Source organism: Saccostrea echinata, unplaced genomic scaffold (assembly GCF_033153115.1).
Source record: "Saccostrea echinata isolate AGI-Se365-2 ecotype Australia unplaced genomic scaffold, CSIRO_AGI_Sech_v1 ptg000016l, whole genome shotgun sequence".
Taxonomy (NCBI): domain Eukaryota; kingdom Metazoa; phylum Mollusca; class Bivalvia; order Ostreida; family Ostreidae; genus Saccostrea; species Saccostrea echinata.
In genome coordinates this window covers 18,283,604-18,311,261 of record NW_026889765.1, presented here as the reverse complement: position 1 = coordinate 18,311,261, position 27,658 = coordinate 18,283,604, and the positions used below count along the sequence as shown (strand labels likewise).

The 27,658-nt window shown below is 34.4% G+C and overlaps 1 protein-coding gene across 1 annotated transcript in view; it reads right to left on the bottom strand.

The window, feature by feature from the left end:
* LOC133188533 (uncharacterized) overlaps window positions 1–27,658 on the bottom strand; it is an 80,845-nt gene that overhangs the window by 30,223 nt on the left and 22,964 nt on the right. Inside the window, exons 20-60 of the mRNA XM_061324004.1 lie at window positions 27,006–27,559; window positions 26,440–26,595; window positions 25,699–25,816; window positions 25,218–25,338; window positions 24,654–24,808; window positions 23,889–24,002; window positions 23,497–23,631; window positions 19,624–19,689; window positions 18,952–19,017; window positions 18,611–18,789; window positions 18,039–18,136; window positions 17,669–17,802; window positions 17,374–17,429; window positions 16,763–16,910; window positions 16,211–16,287; window positions 16,015–16,125; window positions 14,964–15,131; window positions 14,447–14,587; window positions 12,853–12,934; window positions 11,953–12,506; window positions 11,111–11,266; window positions 10,873–10,990; window positions 10,313–10,433; window positions 9,947–10,101; window positions 9,533–9,646; window positions 9,208–9,342; window positions 8,774–8,839; window positions 8,200–8,265; window positions 7,736–7,917; window positions 7,484–7,581; window positions 6,548–6,675; window positions 6,201–6,256; window positions 5,868–6,015; window positions 5,240–5,316; window positions 4,648–4,758; window positions 3,329–3,496; window positions 2,346–2,486; window positions 1,556–1,637; window positions 762–1,306; window positions 507–662; window positions 101–218 (exon numbers count right to left, since the gene is read on the bottom strand). Of these exons, the coding sequence (XP_061179988.1) occupies window positions 101–218; window positions 507–662; window positions 762–1,306; window positions 1,556–1,637; window positions 2,346–2,486; window positions 3,329–3,496; window positions 4,648–4,758; window positions 5,240–5,316; window positions 5,868–6,015; window positions 6,201–6,256; window positions 6,548–6,675; window positions 7,484–7,581; window positions 7,736–7,917; window positions 8,200–8,265; window positions 8,774–8,839; window positions 9,208–9,342; window positions 9,533–9,646; window positions 9,947–10,101; window positions 10,313–10,433; window positions 10,873–10,990; window positions 11,111–11,266; window positions 11,953–12,506; window positions 12,853–12,934; window positions 14,447–14,587; window positions 14,964–15,131; window positions 16,015–16,125; window positions 16,211–16,287; window positions 16,763–16,910; window positions 17,374–17,429; window positions 17,669–17,802; window positions 18,039–18,136; window positions 18,611–18,789; window positions 18,952–19,017; window positions 19,624–19,689; window positions 23,497–23,631; window positions 23,889–24,002; window positions 24,654–24,808; window positions 25,218–25,338; window positions 25,699–25,816; window positions 26,440–26,595; window positions 27,006–27,559 (6,174 nt within the window). The remainder of the gene's footprint in view (window positions 1–100; window positions 219–506; window positions 663–761; window positions 1,307–1,555; window positions 1,638–2,345; window positions 2,487–3,328; window positions 3,497–4,647; window positions 4,759–5,239; window positions 5,317–5,867; window positions 6,016–6,200; window positions 6,257–6,547; window positions 6,676–7,483; window positions 7,582–7,735; window positions 7,918–8,199; window positions 8,266–8,773; window positions 8,840–9,207; window positions 9,343–9,532; window positions 9,647–9,946; window positions 10,102–10,312; window positions 10,434–10,872; window positions 10,991–11,110; window positions 11,267–11,952; window positions 12,507–12,852; window positions 12,935–14,446; window positions 14,588–14,963; window positions 15,132–16,014; window positions 16,126–16,210; window positions 16,288–16,762; window positions 16,911–17,373; window positions 17,430–17,668; window positions 17,803–18,038; window positions 18,137–18,610; window positions 18,790–18,951; window positions 19,018–19,623; window positions 19,690–23,496; window positions 23,632–23,888; window positions 24,003–24,653; window positions 24,809–25,217; window positions 25,339–25,698; window positions 25,817–26,439; window positions 26,596–27,005; window positions 27,560–27,658) is intronic.

Here is a 27,658-nt window from a genome sequence, read left to right as displayed (position 1 = left end):
ATTTTATTGTTTAAAAAAATATACTTTTGGTGATATCTCTGTTTATCATAAATATGTGTTTGTGTACATGATGTTAAGTGCATCAAGTGCAAAAACTTACTATAATTCCATTTTTGGTGGTGGTAGTAGTTTTCTCAAACTGACAAACAATAAACGCCAACAAATATGTGGACATCCGGGGACTAACATTATATATATCTGCCACAAAGTTATTTCCCCTGCAAGAAACATTTTATTATCAGTTCTAACCAGCACAAACTTTTCAAGAAATTTAATGATGAATAATACACATTTAATGTAGAAACATCAAGAATTAAAATAACAATTGAGAAATTAACCCATCCTGATGCTAATACTGACGCTGGGAGTATAGCATAAGCTCATCTCGACTTTGTCGAGGTGAGCTTAAACGCACAATGCTATTTAGCATTTAACAGATTTCAGCCTATTTTATGTTCATTAATCTTTTCAAATTTTGTTTAAAATAAATATCTCTGTTTAATTACTTGTCCTCATAATCTATGATCTCCATGTTGGATAAGGATATAAAATCCTTTCGTCGCACCAGAGTGACATTGAACATGGCCTTCATATCTGGCTCGTCAAAACAAGGAAACGATTTCCTGGCATCAACAGGTTCCATCTGAGTAGTGGCCAAGAACCTGAAAATAAGAAGCAACTCGAAACTAAGCAATGTATTCAGAATCAAAAAATAACATTGAAAGTGACCATCCCTAAATGCACTGAATGTGACATCTTACTTAGTTTGATTATTGCTGGTGTAGGTGCTATAGTAGAGACCAGCCAAATCATCCTTGAGGGGACCAGTAAACTTCAAGCTCAACTCATATTGACGTCCAGGTATCAGCTCGGTATTCAAGTTAAAGATTGAGAACATGAGCTCCTCCTCGCGAGTCAACGAGCTGAACAAGTTACCTCCCCCTCCTATAGACTTGACCTCAATGGAATTCTCCTCAATTGTGATCTTACTACTGTGTAATGTAATATTCTTTGTTTTTTCTGTGACATTCACAAGGATGGTCAGATTTCCAGAGAAAGTGAAGTTTTTGGGATTTGGTTGGTAGAGATCTGGGAAGAGTTCCAGGGTGTACAATTCCGGTAACACGGAGCGAGGGAGACGGACATTCCTGTTAATCTGTTTTGTTGGTGCCGTCCTGTCCAGCCATTTCTGTATAATAGGGACATTCTTTTTCATCCATTCTACATTTGCCTGAACTTTTTCGATGGCCTGCTCTCCTGCCCTGGTGGCTGACCCCAGGTCCTTATCCTTTATGAAGTCTTTGAGCTGACACAAAGAAATATTGTCAGATTATTCATCTCTGTGAGAAATGGCTGTGCCCTTGAACCAAATAATTAGCCAATTAAAATAAGTATCCTATAAATTGAAAGTATAAAATTGACAAATTTTCATATGTTATGCAGCTTCACAGAATAATTTAATTTGTTCACTGAAATTTAAAATATTTTTATTGACCCAAGGGTCAACAATTTTTTTTTTTTTTTTAAAAATCCATTTTATACTTGTAGACAGTACCTGTTGCAGTTCTAGGTCAGTATTAAATGACTCTGTGACTCCTGATATAAGACGGGCAAAGGAGAAGGATCCCCCACCATAGCTAGAAAACCAACAGGCTTATCATGCAAACACACATCTTGACATCAACATTAAAAAAGCTTCGCCATGCACTTTAACCAAAATGTGTAAAAAATTAATTAAATTCCTTGGATTCATGCAGATTAATAATACTGTACGGCCAAAAAAAAAAAAAAATAAGATTTTAGTTTCTTTGGCACTGCTGAATGCTACTGCTTTGAACAATTTTCCCCCATCATACTGAAAAAGAGGAATAACTCTTTTTTTTCACCTTTTCATTATTTGGCTTGCTTTATAATAAAGATACCCTGTCTGCTACATTAGGACATATTTGGTCCCAGAAACTTAAAAATTTTTTTTTTTGGCCTAAGTGAACAGAAAAGCATTTAACATACTTCAACAATGTTCAATTATACAACATGCATTTCATTAGACAACAACATTTCCAAGTAGAGAGTACTTCAGGTAGAATGACTCTGCATACTCAAATGGAATTTTTCGTGTCATTACAACATGGAGACAAAAATGATACTCAAGAAAATAAAGCATATAATAAAGGACAAACTTTCAGCACAATTCAAAAAGAAAGAGTAACATATCAATTAAGAGTTGTCTTTTCTTAATAGAAGGTCATTCTTCCTTAAAATAAAATCAGTAATGATAAATACATCTTCAAGCTGTTCACAACAAAACTCAATATGAACATAATCAACAGTACTACAGGGCTTACTCTTTCCTGAGTCGGTCCCAGTTCTGTCTCACGAAATTCCACACCAGGTCTTTGCCGATCGTATTCCGTGAGATGTACGTAATGACGTTGGTGGCGTCCTGTTTGCGTACCACATTTGTGTCCAGAGCATAGTCCAGATACCTGCAAGTCAAAGAGGGTATAGAGATAGTCCTGTCTGATGCTTAAGGTTTGTCTGCAGCTAATTACAAGTAAATCTCACCCTTTGCTTCATTCCAAAATAAGTTGGGTTTTTTTTTACTGGCTAAGAAGTGTACCTGCCCTTCAGTTTTTAAAGTATACATAATTTCCATTTCACTTTCGACGAAGGCTTTCATTGTAAATTGTTAATTCAAATATATTTCCATTTCTATTTGTTTTCTCTGTGATATCTCTTTGAAATTTAGTTGAATTGATTTCTTGATCATTCTACCAGAATGTAAATTTCGCCAAGCGAAAGGTCAGGAGCTAAGAAGGTCTAATATGCATGTATTTCTTGTGCGGCTGTCTTTGTGTTTGACGTCACTGGGCAGGGACTATTGAAATTGACTTGAGGCCTCGTGTAATTAAAAAATCTATAAGTCTACAATTTTTAAATCTAAATTTACCATTTTATTTCACTATGAAATGGAAATATAAGGAATTACTGTCTAGTTAGTAGAGTATGCCTGGGACATCTACGATAGTTGAAAACATGGGATAATTTATCCCACGTTTCCAACTATCGTTGATGCCCTGACACACTCTACTAACTAGACAGTGATTCATTAAACAATTCAGAGACATTAAATTCAAGATTAACAATGAATCCATGAAATAAATTCAATTTTACTCATTGAACCAACTTACCTTGCAAACCAGAAAAAATATGATAATACAAAACAACACATAGTTACATGTATTTACATCTTATAATGAATGAAATCTCTAACAATTGTTTTTTCTGACAATTGCACTTTGTATTTACATGAATGTACATTTTTTACCTGCTCAGCAGCCATGTTTGTTTTGAGCAGGCCATGGCATACAGAAGACGACTGCTCTCGGAGGCTAGTGTGGAGTCCTTGTACTGCTGAAGGACAAAGTCCCACTCTGTCTCTCCCCCCTCGGCCACTCCCGTACAGTAAACCATGGTCTTCAGATTTGGATCCACACTGCAAACAAATGAAATCATTATTTTACAGCAATTACATAGTTTCTGCATTGAAAGCAATGAAATACCAGCATTTTGACTGGAAAATACATACATGTATCTATTTTCAAACCTTCAGAAAATGTTAGGGCTGTCACGAGTACCCGAAATAACCGAGAACCGCGGTCCAAGTTGTTCGGTTCGGTTCCGGTTCCATTTTTCCGGATTTCGGTTCGGGTCTGGTTTATATATTAGAGTCTGTTCAATACAAAAAATGGCGTCGAAATCAAAGGAATGATGACGATAACAGTGATAAATAAACGTCACATCTGAAATTTACTTCATTCCATGACAAAACATTTGTCACGGAAGTGTTAGATAATTATCAAAACGAGCAGGAATGGTCAGGTTGTGACTAATAGTAGGCCAAGTCACCGATGTCTAGACGTTTTCAATGTAAATGTAATGTAACAAATAAAGATTTTTCAAGTTAAATTCATGAAATTAAGGTTTAAAATAGATGTAAATACCCGACCCGAAAAACCCGAAACCGAACCGAAAATTTACAAACCCGACCCGACCCGAAAAATTTTGGAACCGTGACAGCCCTAGAAAATGTCAACTTAGAACATATAAAATGATCATCTCATTAAAATAAATTTATTTCATTTTGATTGACCAAATTACATGAATTATAAAGCATATTAAATTTGTCTCAGGTCATCATATCCAACAAAACTTTAGTCTGCTGCAATTAACAAAAATTCCAAAATTATTCATCATCAATATAAAAAAAAGATATAGATGTGGGAAGAGATCAAACTGTAAGATCTTCCCTGAAAAAGTCAGAACACTAAAAGGTTCAAATATGGATTAGACAGGGAACTTACAGGTTCACCGTTGGATTGGACCGTCAGAATACTTACAGGTTTACTGTAGAATGGACAGAATACTTACAGGTTTACTGTTGGATTGGATAGTCAGAATACTTACAGGTTTACTGTTGGATTGGATAGTCAGAATACTTACAGGTTTACCGTTGGATTGGACCATTAGAATACTTCAAGGTTTACCGTTGGATTGGACACTCAGAATACTTACAAGTTTACTGTTGGATTGGACAGTCAGAATACTTACAGGTTTACTGTTGGATTGGAACGTTAGAATACTTACAGGTTTACAGTTGGATTGGACATCCACTTGTCAAAGATCCCCTTCACCTGTGCCCTACATCCGGGGACATCATAGGTACAGGCCAAGTCTGCCACATCTGATCGTGTATAGCTGTAACAACAGGTAAATCATCAGTGAGCTGATATATAATGGCTTAAAAATACAAATCTTCTTCTTTGTTATCAATGAAATCATTTATTTTTGTTGGGTTTAATATTCGTTGTTTATATGAAGGGACCCACAAATTCCTATCCTCCACAAAATTACAGCATATAATGACTTTACACTTCAATCATGAAATCAAAGCCCCACGAATGAAAATTTTTCCTCTTACCAAGAACATTTTGATCCCAAGAAATTAAGTCATTTTTCGGTAGCTTACTGTTACAGTATTAACTTTTTCTCATTTTCCTATAAATTCCACCTATTAATTTAAATAATTTTCTTTGCACCACATTTCTTTTTGTTCTACATTTGTATATCTATTCATGAATTAATGAATTTTGTCATAAAAATTGAAGGATTGAGTAAATGTACATAAAAAGTGTGAATACAAAATATGTATCCTCTTTTTTGGCACAAAAAAACTCACATTTCTAGATGGTTTGAATTAGAGTTGTCCAGTCCAAGTTTTCCAAATGGTTTCTTCAATAGAGATGCCATGAAATTCTACAAGATTTCAAAATGAAAACTGCATGAAAATGTAAACTATGCATTGTAATATGTGTATTTCTGATTATTTATGCAATTCAGAAGATTGTGATCAAGTTGTATTCAAGTGATCGAGCTGTCTTAACTGGGTAAAAATGTTTGAACAAATTGACATACTTCTTTATTGTTGGGAAAACAAAAACTTTTGTCTCGATCTCCATATACTTTACATGTAAGCAAAACTAAAGTAAATCAACATCTTTACAAAATGCTCCACTAAATAAACTCTCACACTAGTAAACATGGTAAATATTGCAAATACTCTAATGCAAATAAAAGATGACTTAATATTGAAAATTCTCACGCTGCAATATACATGTACTTGATACCTGATCAGTATGATCAGTAATATTGCACACCTCTGTCATATATTTCACTCCAATATCCTTATACAAGTGATGTTTATGTTTGCACAAACATTTGCTGGAAAACTTTGAGGTCAAATTTTCACCCAAATACTGTTTTCCGTTAAGTCTTTTTGGCCCATTTGACTGAATTTTCTACCATACCTTGTACTCCCCATACAGGGAGGTGCGAACCAACATTTTACGGACATATGACAGCTCCTTTTCAGCTGCGGTCCAGGGGACATAATCCATTTCAGCACCCAGGTACTCAATTGTCTGAAGCGCTATTTCCATTGGCAGCTCTCCAGCCCTGTGTTAATTAAAATGAAATTGAAATAGTAAAAAATATTTTTAACTTTTATACTTTGTACAAAGTTTATGCACATAACAATAACTCCATATAGATTCAGGTAAGTATAATTAAAGGAAAATACAACAAAAAGCCTTTTTTTTTTGAAAACTTTTCTAATACAACGCACATTTTCATACACTTACTTTGCAAGGGCCCAAGCATCGTTGATCAGTTGAGCTCGGTTAGTTGTATAAATTACCTATTGCAAAATAATAATAAATGAAAAAAAAAAATTAATTAAATAAAAAAACATAATATAAGGTGATGCAGCAGTATCTCTGTTGCCTACAACTTAGTGCTATAAAACATGGGCAATATATACAGTTTAATAAAATGGGATTCAACATTTGTAAAAGTGACCAATATGCTGATACTCCAAGCAAGCGAGTAATGGATGTATTCTTCATACTACAGGAATGTTTGGAACTTTCTCTGAATAGCAGTGATTTTCATACAGAAAGTTGTGTCCTAGAATATTGATTTTTTGTACCTCATGATCTGCCTTCAGTTGACCAATCAATTTATTCCAATTGTCGAGGTCATAGTTCATCCTGTAATATCCAATCTCCTGTACATTTCCCAGAATCCAGTCTGCTGCTGGGATGTTCGTTGAAATATCTTTAAAATAAAATACATTTTCATACGATCAATGTCTACTGATTTTAAAATATGTGAGAATAATGCATAATAAAATACTGCATAATAGAATAAGTAAATGATACAACTTGCCCAATCTGAATAGCTTTGTACAGATAGCACAGATAATATATATATTTTTAAAAAATTCTAGCTTGTAAATAAAGAGTGCTCAGATACTAGGATTTAAATATTCTTAAAGAGGGGGCTAATAAACAATATGTGCTACACTATTAAACAAGTACACACAATAGAACATGTTTATTTGAAAGTGCAGAAAAATTTGGATTCATTATAAATGTAATTTGCTATATCTCTTAAGCTGACAATAAATTTCCATGGGGAAATGAAATTCACTTCACAGTATGCATGAATTCAATGTGTGTCCGCTGTAACCCTGTTTTACTGTTGGTAAAAAACTTTTTTAGTTCAGATTTGAACCGTTTATCTGATATTACTCTGACATTGAATCTTGACCCTAAACTTCACAAAAAATGACAATTCTCTCTTGTCAAATTTATAAAACAAAAGTCAAAACTCTGGCTACTGATCTTCACAAAAAATGACAATTATCTCTTGTCAAATTTATAAAATGAAAGTCAAAACTCTGGCTACTGATCTTCACAAAAAATAACAATTATCTCTTGTCAAATTTATAAAACAAAAGTCAAAACTCTGGCTACCAAAGTTATGGACACAGAAAAACGGACATCAAGACAAACATACGAGTGTAAATCAAGATCTTATGAAGTCTTTTTTTTTTTACAGATAGTGCAGGCAAAAAACATACCTTTGGTAGCATCTTTGACCCAAACAATGTCATTGTAAGATTGATTAAATTTCTTATCAGCCTCCGTAGTGTATGTGAAAGGAATCATCCATTTGTATCTAAAGCAAATCAGCAACTCATTATCACTGTATAGCAACCATATTAAAGTTACTCTATTAACATATTCATTCATTTCATTTTTTTATTTTTCGAATAATGATTCTGGTTTAAATGTCCAAAATCATCAATGTTTATAAAAAAGGGGACGCTAACCCAAATTTTGATTTGTATTTCAGGGGATCTTTTGCCATGGGGTTTGCAAGGAAGCGTTTCTGAGTCACAAGGAGGTGGCCATTGTCTTGTCTGGACAGTTTGACCACTGGGTAGTTCATCTGTAGTGTCCAGGTATCCATGATAGCCTTCACATCAAGTTGGTGACCATTTTGATTTGCCAGCTGATAAAATATAGTAAGAAATTTTAAACAGTACTTTTAAAATAATATAATGCCTATTAAATTTAAATTTAATGACAGTGGATTTTATTTTTTCCTTTGAAAGCAAATGGGAAATCTTTACGATTGTCTAAAAAAAAGCTTTTGCATAGATACAAAAAAAAACCTAAAAGCAATTTAAGCTTTTTTATTTTAGAAGATACATCATCAAATATCTTCCTTCAAAATGTTGCAGTTGTTTTTACATACAGTTACTGAACTCTAACCTTTGTCATGAACTCTAACCTTTGTCATGGAGTTCCACAGATCATCATGGAAAGAGTTGCCATATTTTCTGCTATTTAGATAATCCTGATAAAACAAGGTAGATAATAAACACATAAATATCCTTATAAAAGACATTCCAATGAATTGTCTGTGATGCTGTGATACCTAACTACTGTAGATCACCAAATTTTCGCGACACCTTATTTTCGCGAGGTGATCATTTGGTATTTATAAGCGAAACATAATTTTCACAAATGCCGAATGCTGTTCAATATATTTTTTAGTACTAAAGATATACGCGAGTCAAAATAAAATTTTCGCAAGCAGGCAGTCTCACCTAATTACGCGAAAATATAGTTCTTGTGAATAAAAATTGATTTACAGTATTGCAATACCATCATTTATGCATATGAAGTACACTGTATGTAAAAATTTTACCTTATTTACGTTCCTACTAAAATAAGAACTCTCGGTACAGTAAAAACCCAAATGACATGACAAGTCCATGATAATTAATAGGTCTACTCTGATAAAACATATTAAATGTTACAATTACAAACTTATAATGATCTTAGAATTATTAGTCCAGTACCGTTAATCCTGCTCTGAATGTCTCCTCTCCTAAGAAAAACCTCATCATACGAATCACACTGCCACCCTGATAATCGGAGATACAAATGCTTTAAATTAAAGCTTTATCAAATTTGCAGGCAAAACACAAAGATCCATTGAATAAATAACTCGCTGACATTTTACACTTTGATCATTTTTCAACATCATTATCTATTAACCATTAATTATGTACTGTATCTAGCATCGTCGGAAACCCACGGCCGATTACGCTTCGTTCCTCTCTCCATCACCCGGTGATAGAGGAACGAAGCGTAATCAGCTATGGGTGTCCGACGAAGTACATCTAGCAACTTTTTTGAATTACTATTACTAATCTGAAGTCAACTAATGCAGTTCTTAACCATATTTTCTCTTAACTGGCACTTGATATGTTTGTTCCATCACGATACGTACCTTAGAGTAGGAAATTTTGTCAAATATTTCATTAATCTGATCGGGATTGGCGACGGGTACATAGATCGGGTGTGACGTTACCAGACCATCATAGTCAAAGGCCACCTGGAGATCTTCTGTCACAAACTGATCAAACTGAAAAACAAAGAGTCATGCCTCATTCCTATGTACATTTTACCGAATAACCTTTCCAGTCAAGTACAAAACGTAGGAAATTTACACTTGTACAATCTTCATTTTAAAGCAAATAAAACTGAAAAAAAAATATTATTAAACAGATAAATACATTATGGACCTCAATAAGTATGAGAGAATCTCAAGTTACCATTTTCCATTCTGGGAATTTATGGTCCGCTCCAAGGTATTCCACAAAGGTGGCAAATCCTTCATTGAGCCAGAGATCATCCCACCATCCCATAGTGACTAAATCTCCAAACCACTGAAAGAGTGTAATAATGGAATTTGTCAAGACTATCCAAAACTAGCTAGTGATTGCATGTAACTCTTTAACCAAAAAGTTAACAAAGACTCATATCAATTCAATGAGACTAGACAGGACAAGATTTTGCACAGTATTACATGTACTCTGATAACAAAGGTAAAAACAACTTTTAAATATTGTATGAAGAAATACTCAGAATTTTAAAGATTTTTACCCTCAACCCCAAGCCATCCAACCTCAACAAAAAAACTCAAAGGTAAATGTCACATTTTCAGCTGATTACTAGACCTCCCATACCTGATGTCCGAGTTCGTGGGTGATAACCACGGTGACCCTTTGTTTGTTACTCTCGGAGGACATGACTGGGTCATACAACATGGCTGTCTCTCTGTATGTAATCAACCCCCAATTCTCCATGGCTCCAGCGGCGAAGTCAGGAATAGCGATCATGTCTGTAATTGGAAAGGTGGAGGTTAGACAGGGGCTTGAACCATGAAACTCTAAACTGTCTACATGCTACAGCCATTGTCATAATTTGGAGATATACAAAATTTTGTCAAACAAAGTCGCATAAATTCTGCATAATTATTCAATCTGTTTAACAATACTGTGCCCATTATAAACTGGTGTATCACTAAGGTTTTGGAAAAAAATCAGACCTACCTTGTTTTTTCAGTGGGAAGGAAATGTTAAAGTACTCTTCATAGAATGTAATGGTATCCACCCCAACATCTAAAGCAAACTCGGCTTGATGGATAGCTTCAGGTCGGGACCAGGCTCCATACTACAACAGCAAAGAAAAGAATTCACTCTTCTGTAGGAACTTACAAATAATGGCATTCTTTGTTAGCAAAACAGGGTTACTTTCATCCTGTGTTTTTTTTGCTCCATCACACTTACAAATCACTTTGCCTGTTTAAAATTGGCCCATCCCTGTATATAAACAAGGAAAGTCTGGAATTGTAACAGTTCCTGAATCTCAACCTTTAACTACTGTAAAAGTGGTTACATTGAAGGGTTAAGAGTTTGACGATTTCAGCATATTATAAAAAATAGCAAGTGGAAACTTTTTACGATCTACTTGTATTTTACAGTGCTCTTGAACAAGAACGTGAAAGTTTACGAGTGGAAACTTTGACGATTATCAGAAATTCGTCAATTTTGTCAACGTTCAATGTTTCCTCATCGTCAAAGTTTCCACTTTTACAGGAAAAGTTACCAACCAAAATTCCACTGGGTGTTGACTTGGAGATGTTTTTAAAGTCGCACACAATAAAACAGGCTAGATAGGTAGACATTGGGACTGATTCTTCATAAAAGTCTGCCACCAAACCATTGGGTCTGTAACACAAAAAATATCAATCTGATAAAATTCATGTACTACCTATATGAAAAGAATTGGTGAGATGTCCTACCAACTTTAAAATTCACAACAAAGAAGTAATGAAGTGAAGTATTTACCTATTTTCCGTTCTTTGTATCCTCATATTAGACAGAGAAATCTTATCGTGCTTTCTTACAAGTGTGACCTTGAACTTTGCCTTCATGTCAGGTTCGTCAAAACAAGGGAAGGATTTTCTTGCGTCAACAGGTTCCATCTGAGTTGTGGCCATGTACCTGAAAAATGGCAAAGCCATTGATTCATGTTCTGTAACAAAAAAGTAAACAGTGAAAAAAATAATTATTTCTAGTCCTGAATGAACTGTGTGAATTTACATCCATTTTATATTGCTGAGGCTGTCCTCCAAGAATATACCATAAGCTATATAAACCCGTTTTTTTTTAATTTCCAGTTCATTATGTTTCTGCAGTCAAAAAGATATCAGCTACATTCAATCTTTTTTTTAAGAACAGCTCTTCTGATAACGCTAAGTTGTAGAGTATCAGAAAAGTTGATTTTATGATCTGCTAAATTAAACTAATAATTAATTAATAACTCAAATAAAAAACATTTATTTAGAGCGAATTATTCAAATAAAGTACAATGATTGTGTAAACTACACTATATGACAATAGTATAAAGTTTATTACAATTAAATATTCGTACATGAATTTTCTGTAGCCATGGCCTTATAAGTACATATACAGTCAAACCTCCTTATCTCGAACTCAATGGGACCGAGAAAAAAAATTGAGATATCCGAGAGTTGATATCCAGGGTAAAATCCATAAAGAATAAGGGGCTGGCACATCCAAATCACTTTGACATATCCATGATATTTGAGATATCAGTTTTCGAGATACCGAAATTCAACTGTATTTGTACCTAAAACTTTCAATCACTACAAAATATATATACTTACACATCACTGCCCCCTCTTTTATAAGTACTGTAGTACAGCCCCGCTAGATCATCAGTAAGGGGACCCTGGAAGCTCATGGACACTGTATATTTAGTCCCCCTCTGCAGAGACTGACCCAGGAAGATGATCAGGAACTGTCGTTTCTTATCCTCTTTCAATCCACTCACTTTGACCGTACCACCATTGGGCTTGCTCATTACTATCACACTGTTTTCAGTTATCGTTAGTTTGTTGATATGCAGTGTGATATTGTTGGTGTTTTCAACAACACGGACGTCAATACTGACCGTACCAGAGAAGGTGAAATTCTCGGGACTCGGCTGGTATATATCTGGAAAGAGCTCCAAGGTGTATAACTCTGGGAGGACTGATCGAGGTAGCCTGACATCTGTGAGAGTTGTGTCCCCTGACACAGCAGACTCATCTAGCCATTTCTCTATGACATGGTAATATTTTGACATCCAGTCTATGTTGGCAGTGGTTTTCTCCATGATCTGTTCAAAGGCCCTAGTCCCTGATCCCATATCTGGATACTTAAGCTTGAAATCCCTCAGCTGAAAACAGAAAGCATACAATCCAAATGCCTTCTGCTAAATACTGACTATTGTTATCAGAGAGACTTTTGTAAACTTTTCAGTTTTCAGATATACATGTATGTACAGAGTGTATTTATCACCAGCTTATCATTCCAATATAAATAATTTTCTCTGCAAAGGCAGGGTGGTTATGACTACATGTATTCGTCTTAAAAAAGGTCATTCAACAATAGACAATTATCTTTGGAAAGAGGAGCTGGGGGCAGGGAGGTTATTGTAATTATAGCAATAATTTTACAATTTCAATATTACATACATGTATACAGGCTGTACAAACAAAATATACGGAATTTAATTTACTCACTTGCTGCAGGTCTTGTTCCGTGTTGAAAGTTTCCAATATTCCATTTAGAAGATTTTTTAGAGCAAAAGAGGACTCTCCATACCTAAAATAGAACAATACATGTGCATTACATCTTTTTTTTAGTGAAAAACCTTTTTAATTCATACATCATTTCCTTGGATTTCTTATTTTCTTCATAGATTTTGTCAAGTTAAACATAAGAATTTCAAACTCAGCTGAAGATAAACTTTCATATGTGACTATATACCAGAAACATGTTGATGTTTGTCCGAGGTCTTGGTGGTATTTACTATATCTATGATTTACAAAAACTACAATATGTCCACCTCTAAAATATTTACAGTGGGGCCCCATTTATCCGGACGCTTTGGTTCCCAGACAATTTGTCTGGATATGTGAAGCATCCGGATACCTGAATTGCGCTGATTTTAGTTATATGGCTTTTCATACCATTTTCAATAGTAAAGAATGTTGCTTTTTATCAATATGTTTTATTGTTAAAATACTGTAATATAAGTTAGCACTACTCAATACTTGTTTAAATAAATAAAAAAGAGCAAGTGTCATTGGAAAAAACATGTTTACACGGTCACATTAATTATTTCTTCTTCCCAGTGTCTAATGAATCAACTTCTCCTAGTAGCCATGTCGGTACTGTTGGTAGAGTCTTATTTAATATGAACGCCCATCAATGCTAAATGTGACATAATCTGCATATGTATACAAACGCTAATCGGAATCATCCAAAGCAAGATCGTATTAACAATTGTGTAATGTTGAAAGTGGTTTTATAAATGTCATCAAATCATAGAATGCGTTTAGCACACAAAATTCTGTGCATAAAAAACCCCGATGTCATGTCTATAAATACATAAAACCATGTTACGACTGTATTCTACATGTAACAATAAAAGAAATATATTTGCCAACTATGAAAAAATCATCCTAGACTTATGAAATTATTTTCCTTAATTAATACGTATCAAAACCGTGTTAGAGAAGCGAGAGTCTCGTGCGTACCTATCGACCTACAATTAACCTTGCCGCAAGCCATTGATAACAAGTCGCAGGTGATCATCTTTTAAAACAAACAGCCAGACCAGTGTTTTTACAACAATTAACACCCAAATCAAGAAATATGAGCGGACTTGACAGACCAGTTAAAAATTATCGTCCGGATAAATGAACCAAAACATAACGTAAAAATTCATTTTGTGGTTAAGAAAGACCATCCGAACGTGGAATTCCGGTTAAACGAGACAAAATAACATTAAAAAATTTTGTTCCCATTAAAAATCGTCCGGAAACTGAAGCGTCAGGATATCTGGCATCCGGATATCTGAAGGTCCACTGTACTACCCAGCTTAGCATGACAATTTCATTCCCAAGAGCAAAATTGTAATACATGGATGTCAACATGATAATTTTTTACTTTTTCAATAATTTCCTACATAATTATATATCTGAACCTAAAGGATTATTTTAAACATTTGAGCAGACTTGATCATTAATCTTGTATGGATTCTGCATTACTGAATCTAAATTTCATTTCTCTAATAAAAAGCCTAACTACATTTTAATTAGAGAAACTTACATCCTTAACAGCTGATCAAAATTAGCCTTGACAAAGTTCCATGCTAGGTCCCGACCTATCGTATTCTGTGACACGTAAATGATAACGTATATTCCATCCTGTCTGCGCACTTCTGAGGAATTCAAAGACATACTCAAATACCTGGAAAGCAATATTTTTTTTATTATTAAGTATATTTATAACTGCTTCAATTAGAGATGTTGTAGATGACCAGGAATATTTTTGACATTCAGTAAATAGCTCATAGCTAAGTAACCCCTCATTCCCTCTCTCTCTCTCTTTCCCTCTCTTGTTAAGTATCCTCTCTCGTCTCTCTTGACTTGCTCTCTCTCTCCATCCTCTCTCTCTAGCTATCTCTCTCTCCCTCTCTTGTTAAGCATCCTCTCTCACCTCTCTTTCTGAATTGCTCTCTCTTTCTCTCTCTAGCTAAGATTCCCCTGTCATTTCTCTTATTTGATAAGTGTCCTCCCTCATCTCTCTTTCTGACTTGCTCTCCCCCCCTCTCTCTCTCTCTTACTTGCTAAGTATCCAGGTCTGTTTTGTACATGCCAGTGCTCCCATTAGCGTCCGTCTCTCAGCTGCTACGTTAGTGTCCTGATACTGCTGGTAGGCAAAGTTCCATTCTGCCTCTCCCCCCTCCTCGATCGCTGTGCAGTAAACTGTGGACTTCAGGTCAGGATCCACTCTAGTGAATAGTGTTTTAATAATTTGTATAAGTCTTCATGCATGAATTCAACCATAAACTTCACTAACTTTCAAATAAAAGTTCAAATACTGTAAAAGCAGAAATATTTGTTGGGGATTAAATTTCGTTTATTTCACTGTAAACGATTATCAATGAAATTAAATCCTGCAAAAATTTTATATATGACTATATATTCAATAGGGTTAGTTTCAAAACAATAAAATTAAATGCTGACAAAACCTTTCTATATGACAAATCAACCAAGTTTTATCCTTCTACTGTAAATAATTTTGTTCATAGTGTCAAATATTAAGTAGCCTCTGCACAAAATCTACATAAAACAAGAAATGTTTGTGAAACACTTGTGCCCCCCCCCCCCCCTCCCAAATAATTGGAATTTTTCTCTAAGTCCAAGGGGCATATTACTCTGTAAAAAATTGCTTGATTGTACCCAAAACAAAACTTCATTTCAGTATGCGCAACCTCTGCGAAGAAAATGAATGGAAACTGCAAATAACTGGAATTTTTCAAAGTCCAAGGGGCATATCTCTGTCGAAAATTGCTCAAATTGTATCCAAAACAAAACTTGACCTAGATATTCTTATGATATTCTTCTGTATACTAAATTTCTTTTCAGTATGTGCAACGTCTGCGAAGAAAATGAATGGAAACTGTTGGTGGACCCACATACAAACAGACCAACAGACAGCAGCAAAGCAATATGCCCTCCCTTCTTCAAAGGGGGGCATAATAAGACAATGTGCTGTTGAAATTATTTCTAGCAGTATATGGACTCTTAAATGATTGACATGCATGTAAAATTATACATGGATTTACTGGCAGCACAGTTTCTATTTGGATAAATGTGCCTTACAAACGGTACCTCTTGTTAATGGGGTCATCCATCCACTGTTGGAACATTCTAAGAGAACCTGATTTACAGCTGTCTATCCCATACGAACAGGCCTCCTTCACCAATAGTGACCTTGTGTAACTACAAGAAGAGATTACTTTTACATGTATGTTGACAAAAATGGGGGATTATTTTTTTTATTTTCAAAGAATAGGACTTGACTTACATTTCAAGATGCCCAGATCCCGAGTTGTCCATTCCAAGTTTATCGTAAGGAGATTTTATTAGTTTCTGCATGAAGCTCTACAATGACAAATCTTAATCATCAGTACATAAAACTAACACTAACGTAACCTAATATTAAGTCTGTTCTTATTCTGCAGTGTCCACACACATTTCCGATCAGTGATTCAGTAAAGCATACTTCAGTTAACATTTGCAGCTAACATATACTTCATAGATAATATTTCCTCAACTTCATTTATTTAAAAGAAATTGAAAATTAACAAGTAAAATTAACCAGATACTTTAGACATGTTAGATGTACTTTTTTCCACATGGGATTAATTTACGCTACGTAAGTGGTCATAATTTTCCCACACAAATTTGTCACAGCGTACTTAAAATGTATTAAGAACATGTAAAGACAATCCCCGCAGATTGAACAAAAGTTATGATTCCATGGAATTATGACCCCGTGGAAAAAAACTATGTTTACATTAATTAAGGGTAGCTTGGGGAGGGGGGGGGGAGGGGCTACATTCCAGACATAGATTACCTTGAATTTCCCGTACAGATTACTCCTGGTCAACATCTTCTGTACATAAGACAACTCTTTACGTGCTGCATACCAGGGGACATAATCCATCTCAGAACCCAGATACTCCACCATCTTCAGAGCAATATCCATGTCTGTGTCTCCAGATCTAAACAAAAGTAAATACTCATGTCATGTGTGTGATCTTTCTTACATACATTGCAGGTATAAAATGTATAAACTGTAAAATCATTTATTTCTGTGGGGTCAAACTCATGTGGTTTGAGAAAAAAACGACTGGTTCAAGGGGATTTGATTTTGTGGATAAAGGAGAAATATCAATACTGCAGAATGGGATTTTAACCTGTCTTAGGGGTATAAATTCTTGGGTTTCTTCATACCACAAAAACAACAAAAATTAAACCACCCATGACAATTAGTTATTTCACATAACATGTAATTCTACTTATGTTGGTGCAAAATTTCGGGAGAAAGTGTCATACAACTTTTTTTTCGTTTTCATATACATAAAGGGCCATTTTAAGAAACCTTTACAATTTGTTGCAAAACAAGCAGTCTGAATATAAAACTCTCATAGGACAATTAGTCTATGTGCTACAAGAAGAACTTACTTTGCAAGTGCCCAGACATCATTTATTAACTGTCCTCTGTTAATCACATGAATGCTCTACAATATAAGACAAACTCTGCTTATGCTTCTATGTTTTTTTTTAAGGAAACTGCACTTCTAAATATCCCACTGAAAACTCTCTAAATCTTATAATCACCCATCTCAAATCAGCAAGCATATAAGTCATGTTTTGATTTTTAGTAAGAAAAAATTCAATATAGGTTTCTTATATTTTAATCCAATTTTAAAGACTGACAAATACAACCATAATGGTATGAGTCTTTATATAAGTTTACCTGATGATCCGTCTTGAGCTGTTGTACGAGCCTGAGCCAGTTTTCTCTGTCGTAGTTAACTCTATAGTAGCCATACTGCTGAACATTACCCAAAATCCAATCGTTACTATTTATAGCAGTCTGTGCTGAAAACTCTGTCAAAACAAAGGATATTTAATAATACTATCATATCAATTACGACAGGCTAATTTATGAAGTTTAACAAACCCTTAGTTTAGAGAATGTTTCACCTGACATTAAGATAGCAATATTTTTCTAGTATGCTTTAACATTTTTTGCCACCTTTTGAAACTTTCATAAGGTTGTTTATCTGCACAAAATTAATATAGCCAGATTCCATTTAAAGGTGTAATGTTAAACAAGATTCTACCTCGCATTGGTGTATTAAACCAGGAAGCATTCCTCCAGTTCTGGTTGAAGTTTGCCTGGGACTTTGTTGTGTAGGTAAAAGGAACTTCCCACAGGTACCTATCATTTTGAAAAAAAAACATCTATGTATAAGCCATATTGCAAAATACAATTGAACATCAACATCTCAAATACCATGGATCTGTTGAAGTGAGCTGGAAGTCTCAAACACATTTTAACCTCCATATCTCAGAATGCTCGAATATCTCACAGAGTTTTCTTGGCCCATCAAGTTTCAGATACCAAGTTTAAACAGTATTTTAATGCATAATGTATACGATGAAATTTTTGCCCAATTACCCGTCACAAGTGGGCAAATTTAAAATGGGGTGAATTCAAAGAAGGCAGCAGTGTTTCTTAAATACAACTGTGTCTGAGCAAATTTAAAATGGGGCTAAAGTGTTTGCTAGTGTGAAAGGGCGAAAAATAAGATGAGGTGGAAAAAAAACCTTGTATAAAGTATCCTAATATAATGTTGTATCATGAAAACATACAAAAATAAATTACACTTAGTGGATAACTGAAACTACGTACCCAAATGGAGAAGTGTATTTCCGGGGATCCTTGGCGGTCGGATTTTGAAGAAAACGCTTCTGCTGAACTTTGACCTTGCCATTGACAACAGTTACCATGACAACAGGATAATTCATCTGTAAAGTCCAAGTGTCCATGATCTTTTTGACATTGGTGGCTCTTCCTTCCAGCTGGGCTTGCTGTGACCAAATTAAAATGACAAATCATAAAAACAGAAGGTTACAAGATAATTAAGTAAACAGTATGATAGCAATTACTTCCTTACAGAACTTAAACAAATAACATTGCATTTCTTAGCAGTTATTTCTGTAATCAAATTCAAAAGGTCATGTATAGATTACCTCTGACATGGCATTCCATAGATCATTATGGGCAGCATTTCCATACTTCTTTTTATTAAGGTACAGCTGAGAATAGAAAAAGAAATTATCAAATGAATATAAACTGAAAATTAATCCTCAGAATATCTTAATTTCTGATCAAACTCTTTTAAATACATGTAATACTGCATTTATTATATCAGACCTGTTTACCCCGATTGTTGTCTCTCAGTATTTTTTATTAGATTTGTCAGTGAGATTTGACATTTGCCTGTAAGATTTCATTTTCAATCAATTTTACATATATAACTAGAGAACAGGCACATTTCTGACTACCAAAACATGGTTTAATAACAAATAAAAACATTATACCTTGCTTTCTTTCAAGGGGTTTCTGTCATTTTTAAATCACTGGCTTTTGGCAACCCGACATCACTGAATTCATTGAAATCTCTCTTTTTTGCGATTAAAAAACGTCAAACTGGGACAGATCATAACGAATTCTAAGTGCTAAAATCCAAACGAATGAATTTCCATATTTTCATAGTAGGAAAACGTGAGACGTATTTTGGACTCAAAATCCGTACAAAATACGGCGAAATCATAAGAGTAAACAGGTCTGTTATATTACAAAATATAACACTGAAAGATGCACAGATAAATTAATTAATGAATTTATTAATGAGCATTTACTGTCAGGCCCTTCTTGAATGTTTCCTCTCCAAGGAACCACTGCATCATCCTAATTATGGAACCACCCTGTAACATCATAATATATTTAATCTCGGAGGGTGACAAAATCAGCGAAAAACATTTATATATAACAAACATTTCATCACATTAATTTCTCATTCCTGCAGCAAATCAATGAACATAATTACTCTTAGTACATTTATTCATAAAACATTTTACCATTTGCTTTAACACAAAAACGAAATAAAACTGTGTCAAAATGTACTTTTGTTGCTTCAAAATTGAAACTTTTTTCTAAAAATAAAGTAGAAGTGCAGTAGTTACAGGTGACTCTCGATGACTCGAACTCCGATATCTCGAAGTTCTCGATCTCTCGAAGTGAACCTCCGGTCCCGTTTTTCCCCTCTATATAACTAAGCAAATTTACTTCCGATCTCTCGAACTTCCAATCTCTCGAAGTTCTCTATCTCTCGAACCAAGACCTGGGTCCCGTTACACACATTTCATTGTTTTTTACTCTCTATCTCTCGAAGTTTTGATTGCGCGTGTGTACATATGTACACGCCAATCAAGCGTAAAATTAATGCAGCTTGGACTTACCTGGATAACAGTGAACGCCTGGGGCTGGCATGGAGGTGTTAATTGGGTGTTTACATAGATGACACTATACCTGTGAGCATCCGAGTGTTGATATAAATAATTAATTGGTAATTTTTAACGAATTGCTTCACAACTTATTTTGACTTGACAGCGAGACGAAATTTTTTAGAAAATAATTTAAGAGGCGTGTCAATAATTTTCCATAGATTATGAAGTTTTATTAGATTGTACATAATCCCAGTATGACAAACATTGCACAAGAAATCCTATCTCAAGAATTAAATACCGATTTAATACGAGGAATCTGGTACAGGACCCGATCAAGCCCGGGGGGTAACCACACCGACGATTGCTAATCAGGTTTTAAATGAGAACAAATAAATATTGAAACTTAAAGAGATCGTTTTATTTATTCAAAATATGATCATTGTTGTTGAAATCAAGTGAATTACCTGTAAAATACGAATGAAAACGTGCAATGATATTATCAACGTATACTTCCGGTATTTATAATAGTTGAATAGCTCTCATCAGTATGTATCAGCATATGAAGTTTGACACTAATTTAAGAAAAGTGAGGTCAAGGTCAAAGGAAAGGTCAAGGTCAAAAAATGTTGATGCAGTTGAATAGCTCTCATCAGTATGTATCAGCATATGAAGTTTGATAACACTATCTTGAATGGTATCTTTAAAACTGAGATAAAAACTTATTTAAGAAAAGTGAGGTCAAGGTCAAAGGAAAGGTCAAGGTAAAAAATATTGATGCAGTTGAATAGCTCTCATCAGTATGTATCAGCATATGAAGTTTGTTAAAAATATCTTGAACAGTTTCATTAAAACAGAGCTAAACATTAATTTAAGAAAAGTGAGGGCAAGGTCAAAATAAAGGTCAAGGTCAACTAGAACTGTCCAATAGGGACAAATACGCCCCCGCTGGGTTTTTCAGAGAAAGTACCAAATCACTAATGTTTTCTAGATGTGAGAGGTGTTCACAATTTCCTTAAACATTTACAGTGAAAATTTAATTACTCATTATATTTTTTATATGTCCGTCTTAAGACGGGACGTATTATGTTATAGCGTTCATGTCCCTCCGTCCGTCTGTTAGCTTTTTCATGTCCGGCTCATAACTGTAATACTATTAGGCATAGAATTATCAAACTTTGTCAGCTGATACATCTAGGGTAGAAGGTGTGTCGCACATTAAAACCAGGTCGCTCTAACCTTTAATAAAGACGCTATGGCTAAATATGGAAAAATCATAACTAGAAAACCATTAGACTTAGAATCAAAAAAACTATGTCTTTTAACTTTTAAATTACACAATCCCAAAAGATGTCAGAGTATTGCAGTATCTTTATTAAAAAAGTGTTAAATCAAGAAAATACTAGTCTTATTTTTTTCATTATGTTCTTTACAGCAATCTGTAACAAGAAAAATTCCACCTCTCCCATGGGTGTAATGATCAGGCACTGGTCAAGGAAAATTTTGATAGCAGAAAATTGCATGTCAAATTAGAGATAAATTAATGAGTTTAGTGTGAGGTGATAACTGGTAGAGCATCTCTGATCAAGCAGGTGTTATCTATATCTCTTGGGAAATGGGCAAAAGGAATCAGCCTCTTAATTAATTGCTTGTGTTGTATTGAATTGTTCTTGTTGGCTAGTCTTACTTTCAAGATAAATTTGATGTAATTAAAACTAATTTGATATTGTTTATAATAATTAAAACTTATATGATATTGTATAATATAATTTAAACTAATTATTTATTGTACATTTTTAATTTGAATTTTTATATCTTTACAACAAATTGCAGACTGCCTTGTCTCACTAAGATGTCATTTGACCAATTGAATCTAAACTGTTTATGATAATTTAACAATATTTGATGGGCGTATAATGCTGTGGTGGGGCACTTTATTTTAATGAATGAAACTAAGGTGCAGCCTAATAAAACATCAACACTAATAATTACAGTGTTTTTTATTACATTGAAAAAATAGTTTGCAACTATCTGTCATCTTTGTGAGACATGACACTCTGCAAATTGATTGTTGAAAAAAAAAAATATTATAATTAATTATACAAAATCAAATTGATTTTAATACCTTTATATCAAACTCATTTTAAAAATAAAAGGCTGGTTTTAGTAACTATGTATTTTGACAGACATAAATAACAATTAAGAGACTTAGACAACAGAGATCTTTATTTCTTTCTGCCCAACTCCCCAGAGATATAGATAAGACCTGCCTGATCAGAGATGCCCTAACAGCTTCCCACACTGAACTCATTAATTAATCTTTAACTGGATGCATGTCCACTCATTACTCTCAAGGGACAAATGGATTTACACTATCTGCTGTGTAATGTAAAAACTGTTTTTAATACTTTGTGGGGTTTTTTTTTTTAGTTCTAATGAGTAGTTTAAAGCTGTAGTTCACATTTTTGTACAGATGTTCTAGGTTCTATGTCTCAAACCTTAGACATGAACCCAAAATGACTAAGTCAATAAAAATAAAAAAAAAAACACCTGTAAAATGCAGAAAAATTATCAAATAATGTTGAAAATACCAGGTGCACATCTTCATATGGTAAATAATAAGTGTACAAATTTTCATACAAATCTATGCAATAGTTTCTGGGAACAGATCCAGACAAAACCACATAATAAAAATGAAAAAACACCTGTAAAATGCAGAAAAATTATCCAATCATAATGAAAATACCAGGTGCACACCTTCATATGGCGAATAATAAGCGTACAAATTTTCAGACAAATCCTTCCAACAGTTTCCAAGAAATGGTCAGGACAAAATCTCGTCTACAGACAGACGGACAGACGGACATGCTGATTCCAATATACCCCCCCTAAACTTCGTTTGCGGGGGGTATAAAAAAATGTTGATGCAATTGAATAGCTTACATCAGTATGTATCAACATATGAAGTTTGATTACACTGTCTTGAATGGTATCTTTAAAACTGAGCTAAACACTAATTTAAGAAAAGTGAGGTCAAGGTCAAAGGAAAGGTCAAGGTCAAAAAATGTTGATGCAGTTGCATAGCCCTCATCAATATCTATCAGCATATGAAGTTTGATAAAAATATCTTGGATAGTTTCTTTGAAACTGAGCTTTGAACAGAGCTAAACGCAAAGTGTGACGGAAGGACAGACGGAAGGACCGAAGGACAGAAGGACGGAAGGACGGAAGACGGACATGACAAACACTATATGCCCCGGCCATACTCATGGCGGGGCATAAAAATACCTTGGAATAAGAAATTGTGTCAAATATCTCATTGATTTGGGCTGGGTTGTAGACCGGGGCGTAGATCGGGTGGGAGGAGACCAGGCCATCAAAACTAAAAGCTGCCTGAACCTCTGACACTGTAAACTGCTCAAACTGAAAGTAACAGTGTGTAAGATTTCCAAACTTAAAGTAAACGGTAAAGCATTCAAACTGAAAGTAATGCATGCTGAGATTGCTCAAATTAAAATACAAAATGTAACTTGTTACAAATATTAAATAGGAATATCTTACTTGAGCAAAATGAGTTTAGGTTTATTTTCAGGAACTTAATTTATACCCCTTTCAACCTTTTCCTAAAATTAAACGAAAATCTCACAAGTTTGGGTAAAAAAAAAAAATAAAAATATTACCATTTTCCACTCTGGATATTTATGATCAGCTCCGAGGTATTCCACAAAGGTGGCAAATCCTTCATTGAGCCAGAGATCATCCCACCATGACATAGTAACAAGGTCTCCAAACCACTAGAGAAATAAAAAGATTGAAATACAGTTGCCAGACAAAACTTTCATCACGGTGACTAAATGTTCATTGTTTTATGTGAATTCAACAAAAAATCAGTCAATTTCTAGTGTTAAATGAAAATGCATATAAATTCCGATTTACAAAATGTTCAATGAACACAAAAATGCAAAGACATTCACTTTCAATTTAATACAATTATTAAAGTAGATTTTCATCTCATTCCTTTTATTCCAATGGAAAATTGAGGGTTAAATACAAAAATATAAAATAATCTTTATCTTTGGAAAAAATATGAAAGACATTGAAATCTCAAGAATACAAAAATAGATCATCATGGTGATGCAGCTTGCAAAGCAATTTAAGTAAATTAACCTATAACTTGAGTACATTTACATGCAACTTTAGTATATTTAATTGTAACTTCAGTACATTAAACTGTAATGTCAGTACATTTACCTGTAACTTCAGTACATTTACCTTAACTTCAGTACATTAAACTGTAATTTCATTAAATTTACCTGTAACTTCAGTTCATCTATCTACATGTATAACTTCAGTACATTGAAATTCAACTTCACTAGATTAAACTGTAACTGCAGTAAATTTACCTGTAACCTCAGTAAATATACCTGCAACTTCAGTACATTTACCTGGTGACCCAGTTCATGGGTTATCACTGTAACCACTCTCTGTTTGTTAGTTTCGGAGGACACTCCAGGCTGATACAACATGGCAGTCTCTCTGTACGTAATTAAGCCCCAGTTCTCCATGGCTCCAGCAGAGAAGTCTGGGATAGCAATCATATCTGTAACAAGAAACCATTGTCACAATTAAGCATCAGTTGACTGAGCAACACCTTCTTGTACAATTATACTTGAAGACTCTGTTTACCATTTTCTCCATCACCCCCCTCCCCTTCTCTCTCTCTTGATTTCTGCAAATTCCACATCAAACTTCCCAAAAAGCATCCTTGGGTAAAGGGTAACTATTCAAACTTGGTTCAAATGAAGGGTCATGCCCTTTTCTGAGAGATAATTAAGAAATGGTGAAAATTTGGTGGAGTCTCTCTCTCTCTCTTTACATATAATCTCTCTCTCTCTCTCTCCAACCTAATTTTAACCTGTTTAACCTGTTCACATTGTTTCTCTCCCTTAAAATGAATGTATTAAGGAACATCATTTATCAACATAGAGAGTCATTCTACTCATCAGTACCTTGTTTTGGGAGAGGAAAGGGAATGCCAAAGAACTCCTCGTAGTATGTGATGGTTGACATGCCTACATCTAATGCTAGCTCTGTCTGATTGTAAGCCTCCTTTGTTGACCATGCAGAGTACTAAAACAAAAGATTTAAGTTCCAAAAGTCAGACACACAAACTTTAATCAGAACACAGAAGAGCTCAATTGCTTTGGCAAATATGAAAGGCTCAATGTTTTCTATCATATCAAAATTTTGCTGTTAAACACAGATCTTGAGTTTTGAATTATTATCAAAATGCATCTTGGAGAAAATTCTGAACTTTGACTAAAAAATCTGTTTCATTACATGTAACCAGAGGCCAATTGTGCCTGTCACTAAATTGCCATAAGATTAATACTTCATCTATGTCCATTGCATTGTTTTGAAATGATGACCGAAATAGCTTTGCTTGGATTATATGTTAGCTATAAAAATAAGTAAATTAAATAATCTCACAGTAATGTTATTCTTCGTTTGTCCTCTTCTGGGGATGAAGTCACAGATGATGATACAAACGAGGTATGTGGACATTTTTTCTGACACCTGATATATATCAGCCACATAACCATTAGGTCTGCAAAAAAAAAAAAATCAAAAACATAGACTTTAAAAGTTTTAGTAGAATAAATGTAAAACTCAAAGTTAGAAATTGTGCTTGCAAAACGCTATACTCTTCACTGTGGACAATATTCCACTCTCAGCATGGATCTGTCGCTATAAATTTTGAATTTTTATTCCGTTTACTAGTTATTTTACCATAAATCTAAAGATTTTTTATTTTTTACTGACTTAAATAATAAAAGACATGGAAAATGAATTATACAAAGAAAAAATCACTTTGCAAACATAAACAACACTTTCTCATCCACTACTATACAGAGTATACTGTGAACCAAAGTTTTTTTTTCAAGCGAGAAATTTCTGCAAGTTTCAAAAGCTTCTACTCGCAAATATTTCTTGCTGCAAATTATTTATTTTATTATGTATTTATATGTTGAATAATTCCTCAGTCGAAAAATTAGTCACTGATGATAGATTTCAAACTGACTAATCACAAATAAAAACTGTGGATAACTATAGTTCATATACAGTATCACAAAATGCACAATGCCCAATTCTAAAATATTTCTTTCAAACAGTCAGTTACAATAAGAGCTTTCTCATAACCTTATCAGTAATCCTATTTAAATGACTTACCTGTTAACTTGCTGTATAATTGGCATGTTTGACAGCGAGATTTTGTCTGGTTTTCGCACCAGAGTCAGTTTGAACCGAGCTTTCATATCTGGTTCATCAAAACAAGGGAAAGATTTTCTTGCGTCAGTGGGTTCCATCTGTGTAGTCGCCATATATCTATAAATAGATCAATGATTCTTCATTCTAATTAGCTGCTCATACAAATTAGTATGTGTTGGCATATCATGCTAATGGAATACATAAATTACAATCAATTATAACTATTTGGAGACAATATCACATAATTTTAAATGTTGAAAAATCAGGAGGGTTTTTCAATGCAAAAATAATATTACTTTATATTGGTAAAATGGGTTACATCCCAATTTTTAGTATAAATGAAAGCCCTTTGGCCAAGGATACTCTATGACAAATTGAACAAAAAATTGACCAAGGGGTTCTTGAGATATGGCCCATATTCCAAAAAGTTTATGCACAAAGGCCATAGCATTAGCTCCTTGAGCCTTTGGCTCAGGAAAAAAACTCAGTTAAAAGCAATCCTATCCACTAGCTGATATCAATCTTACACTGTATCATCTCCGCGTTTATAGGAACTGAGATAGAGCCCCTTAAGATCATCGGTCAGATCTCCAACAAAATCCATTTCCACAAAGTACTTCTGTCCTTTCTGTAGCGCTCCGTCCAAGTGAATGATCAGAAAATACCGATCCTTGTCCTCCGCCTGTCTGATGAACCTCGGAGAAACTAAATTAGGATTCTGATTGGTCACCGCAATGTTAGAAACGGTCAGTTTGTTCTTGTGCATAGTGATATTGCTAGTGGGGTGCATGCAGTCAATGCTGATTTTGATGTGACCTCTGAACTTGAATTTAGTGGGATCAGCGGAGTATATATCCGGAGTTAATTCAATCTCGTACAGGGTGGGGATGTTGGATCGAGGTAAGCGGACGTCTGTGAGTGTTTTTTCGCCCGAGGAGGAGGTCACCTGTTCCAGCCACTTTTTGATGGTATCGTAATTCCTCTCCATCCATGCTTTGTTGGCTTTCGTGTTTTCAATGGCCTCACTGAAGGCTCTATCACCAGTTCCAAGGTCGGGGTGAGTTTTTACAAAGTCTTCAAGCTTCAAACAGAAATTGATATTTCAAATGCAAGGTACAAGATACAATACTACAGATTGCATGTTTACATTAGATACAAGAAATTCTTCATGTTGAAAATA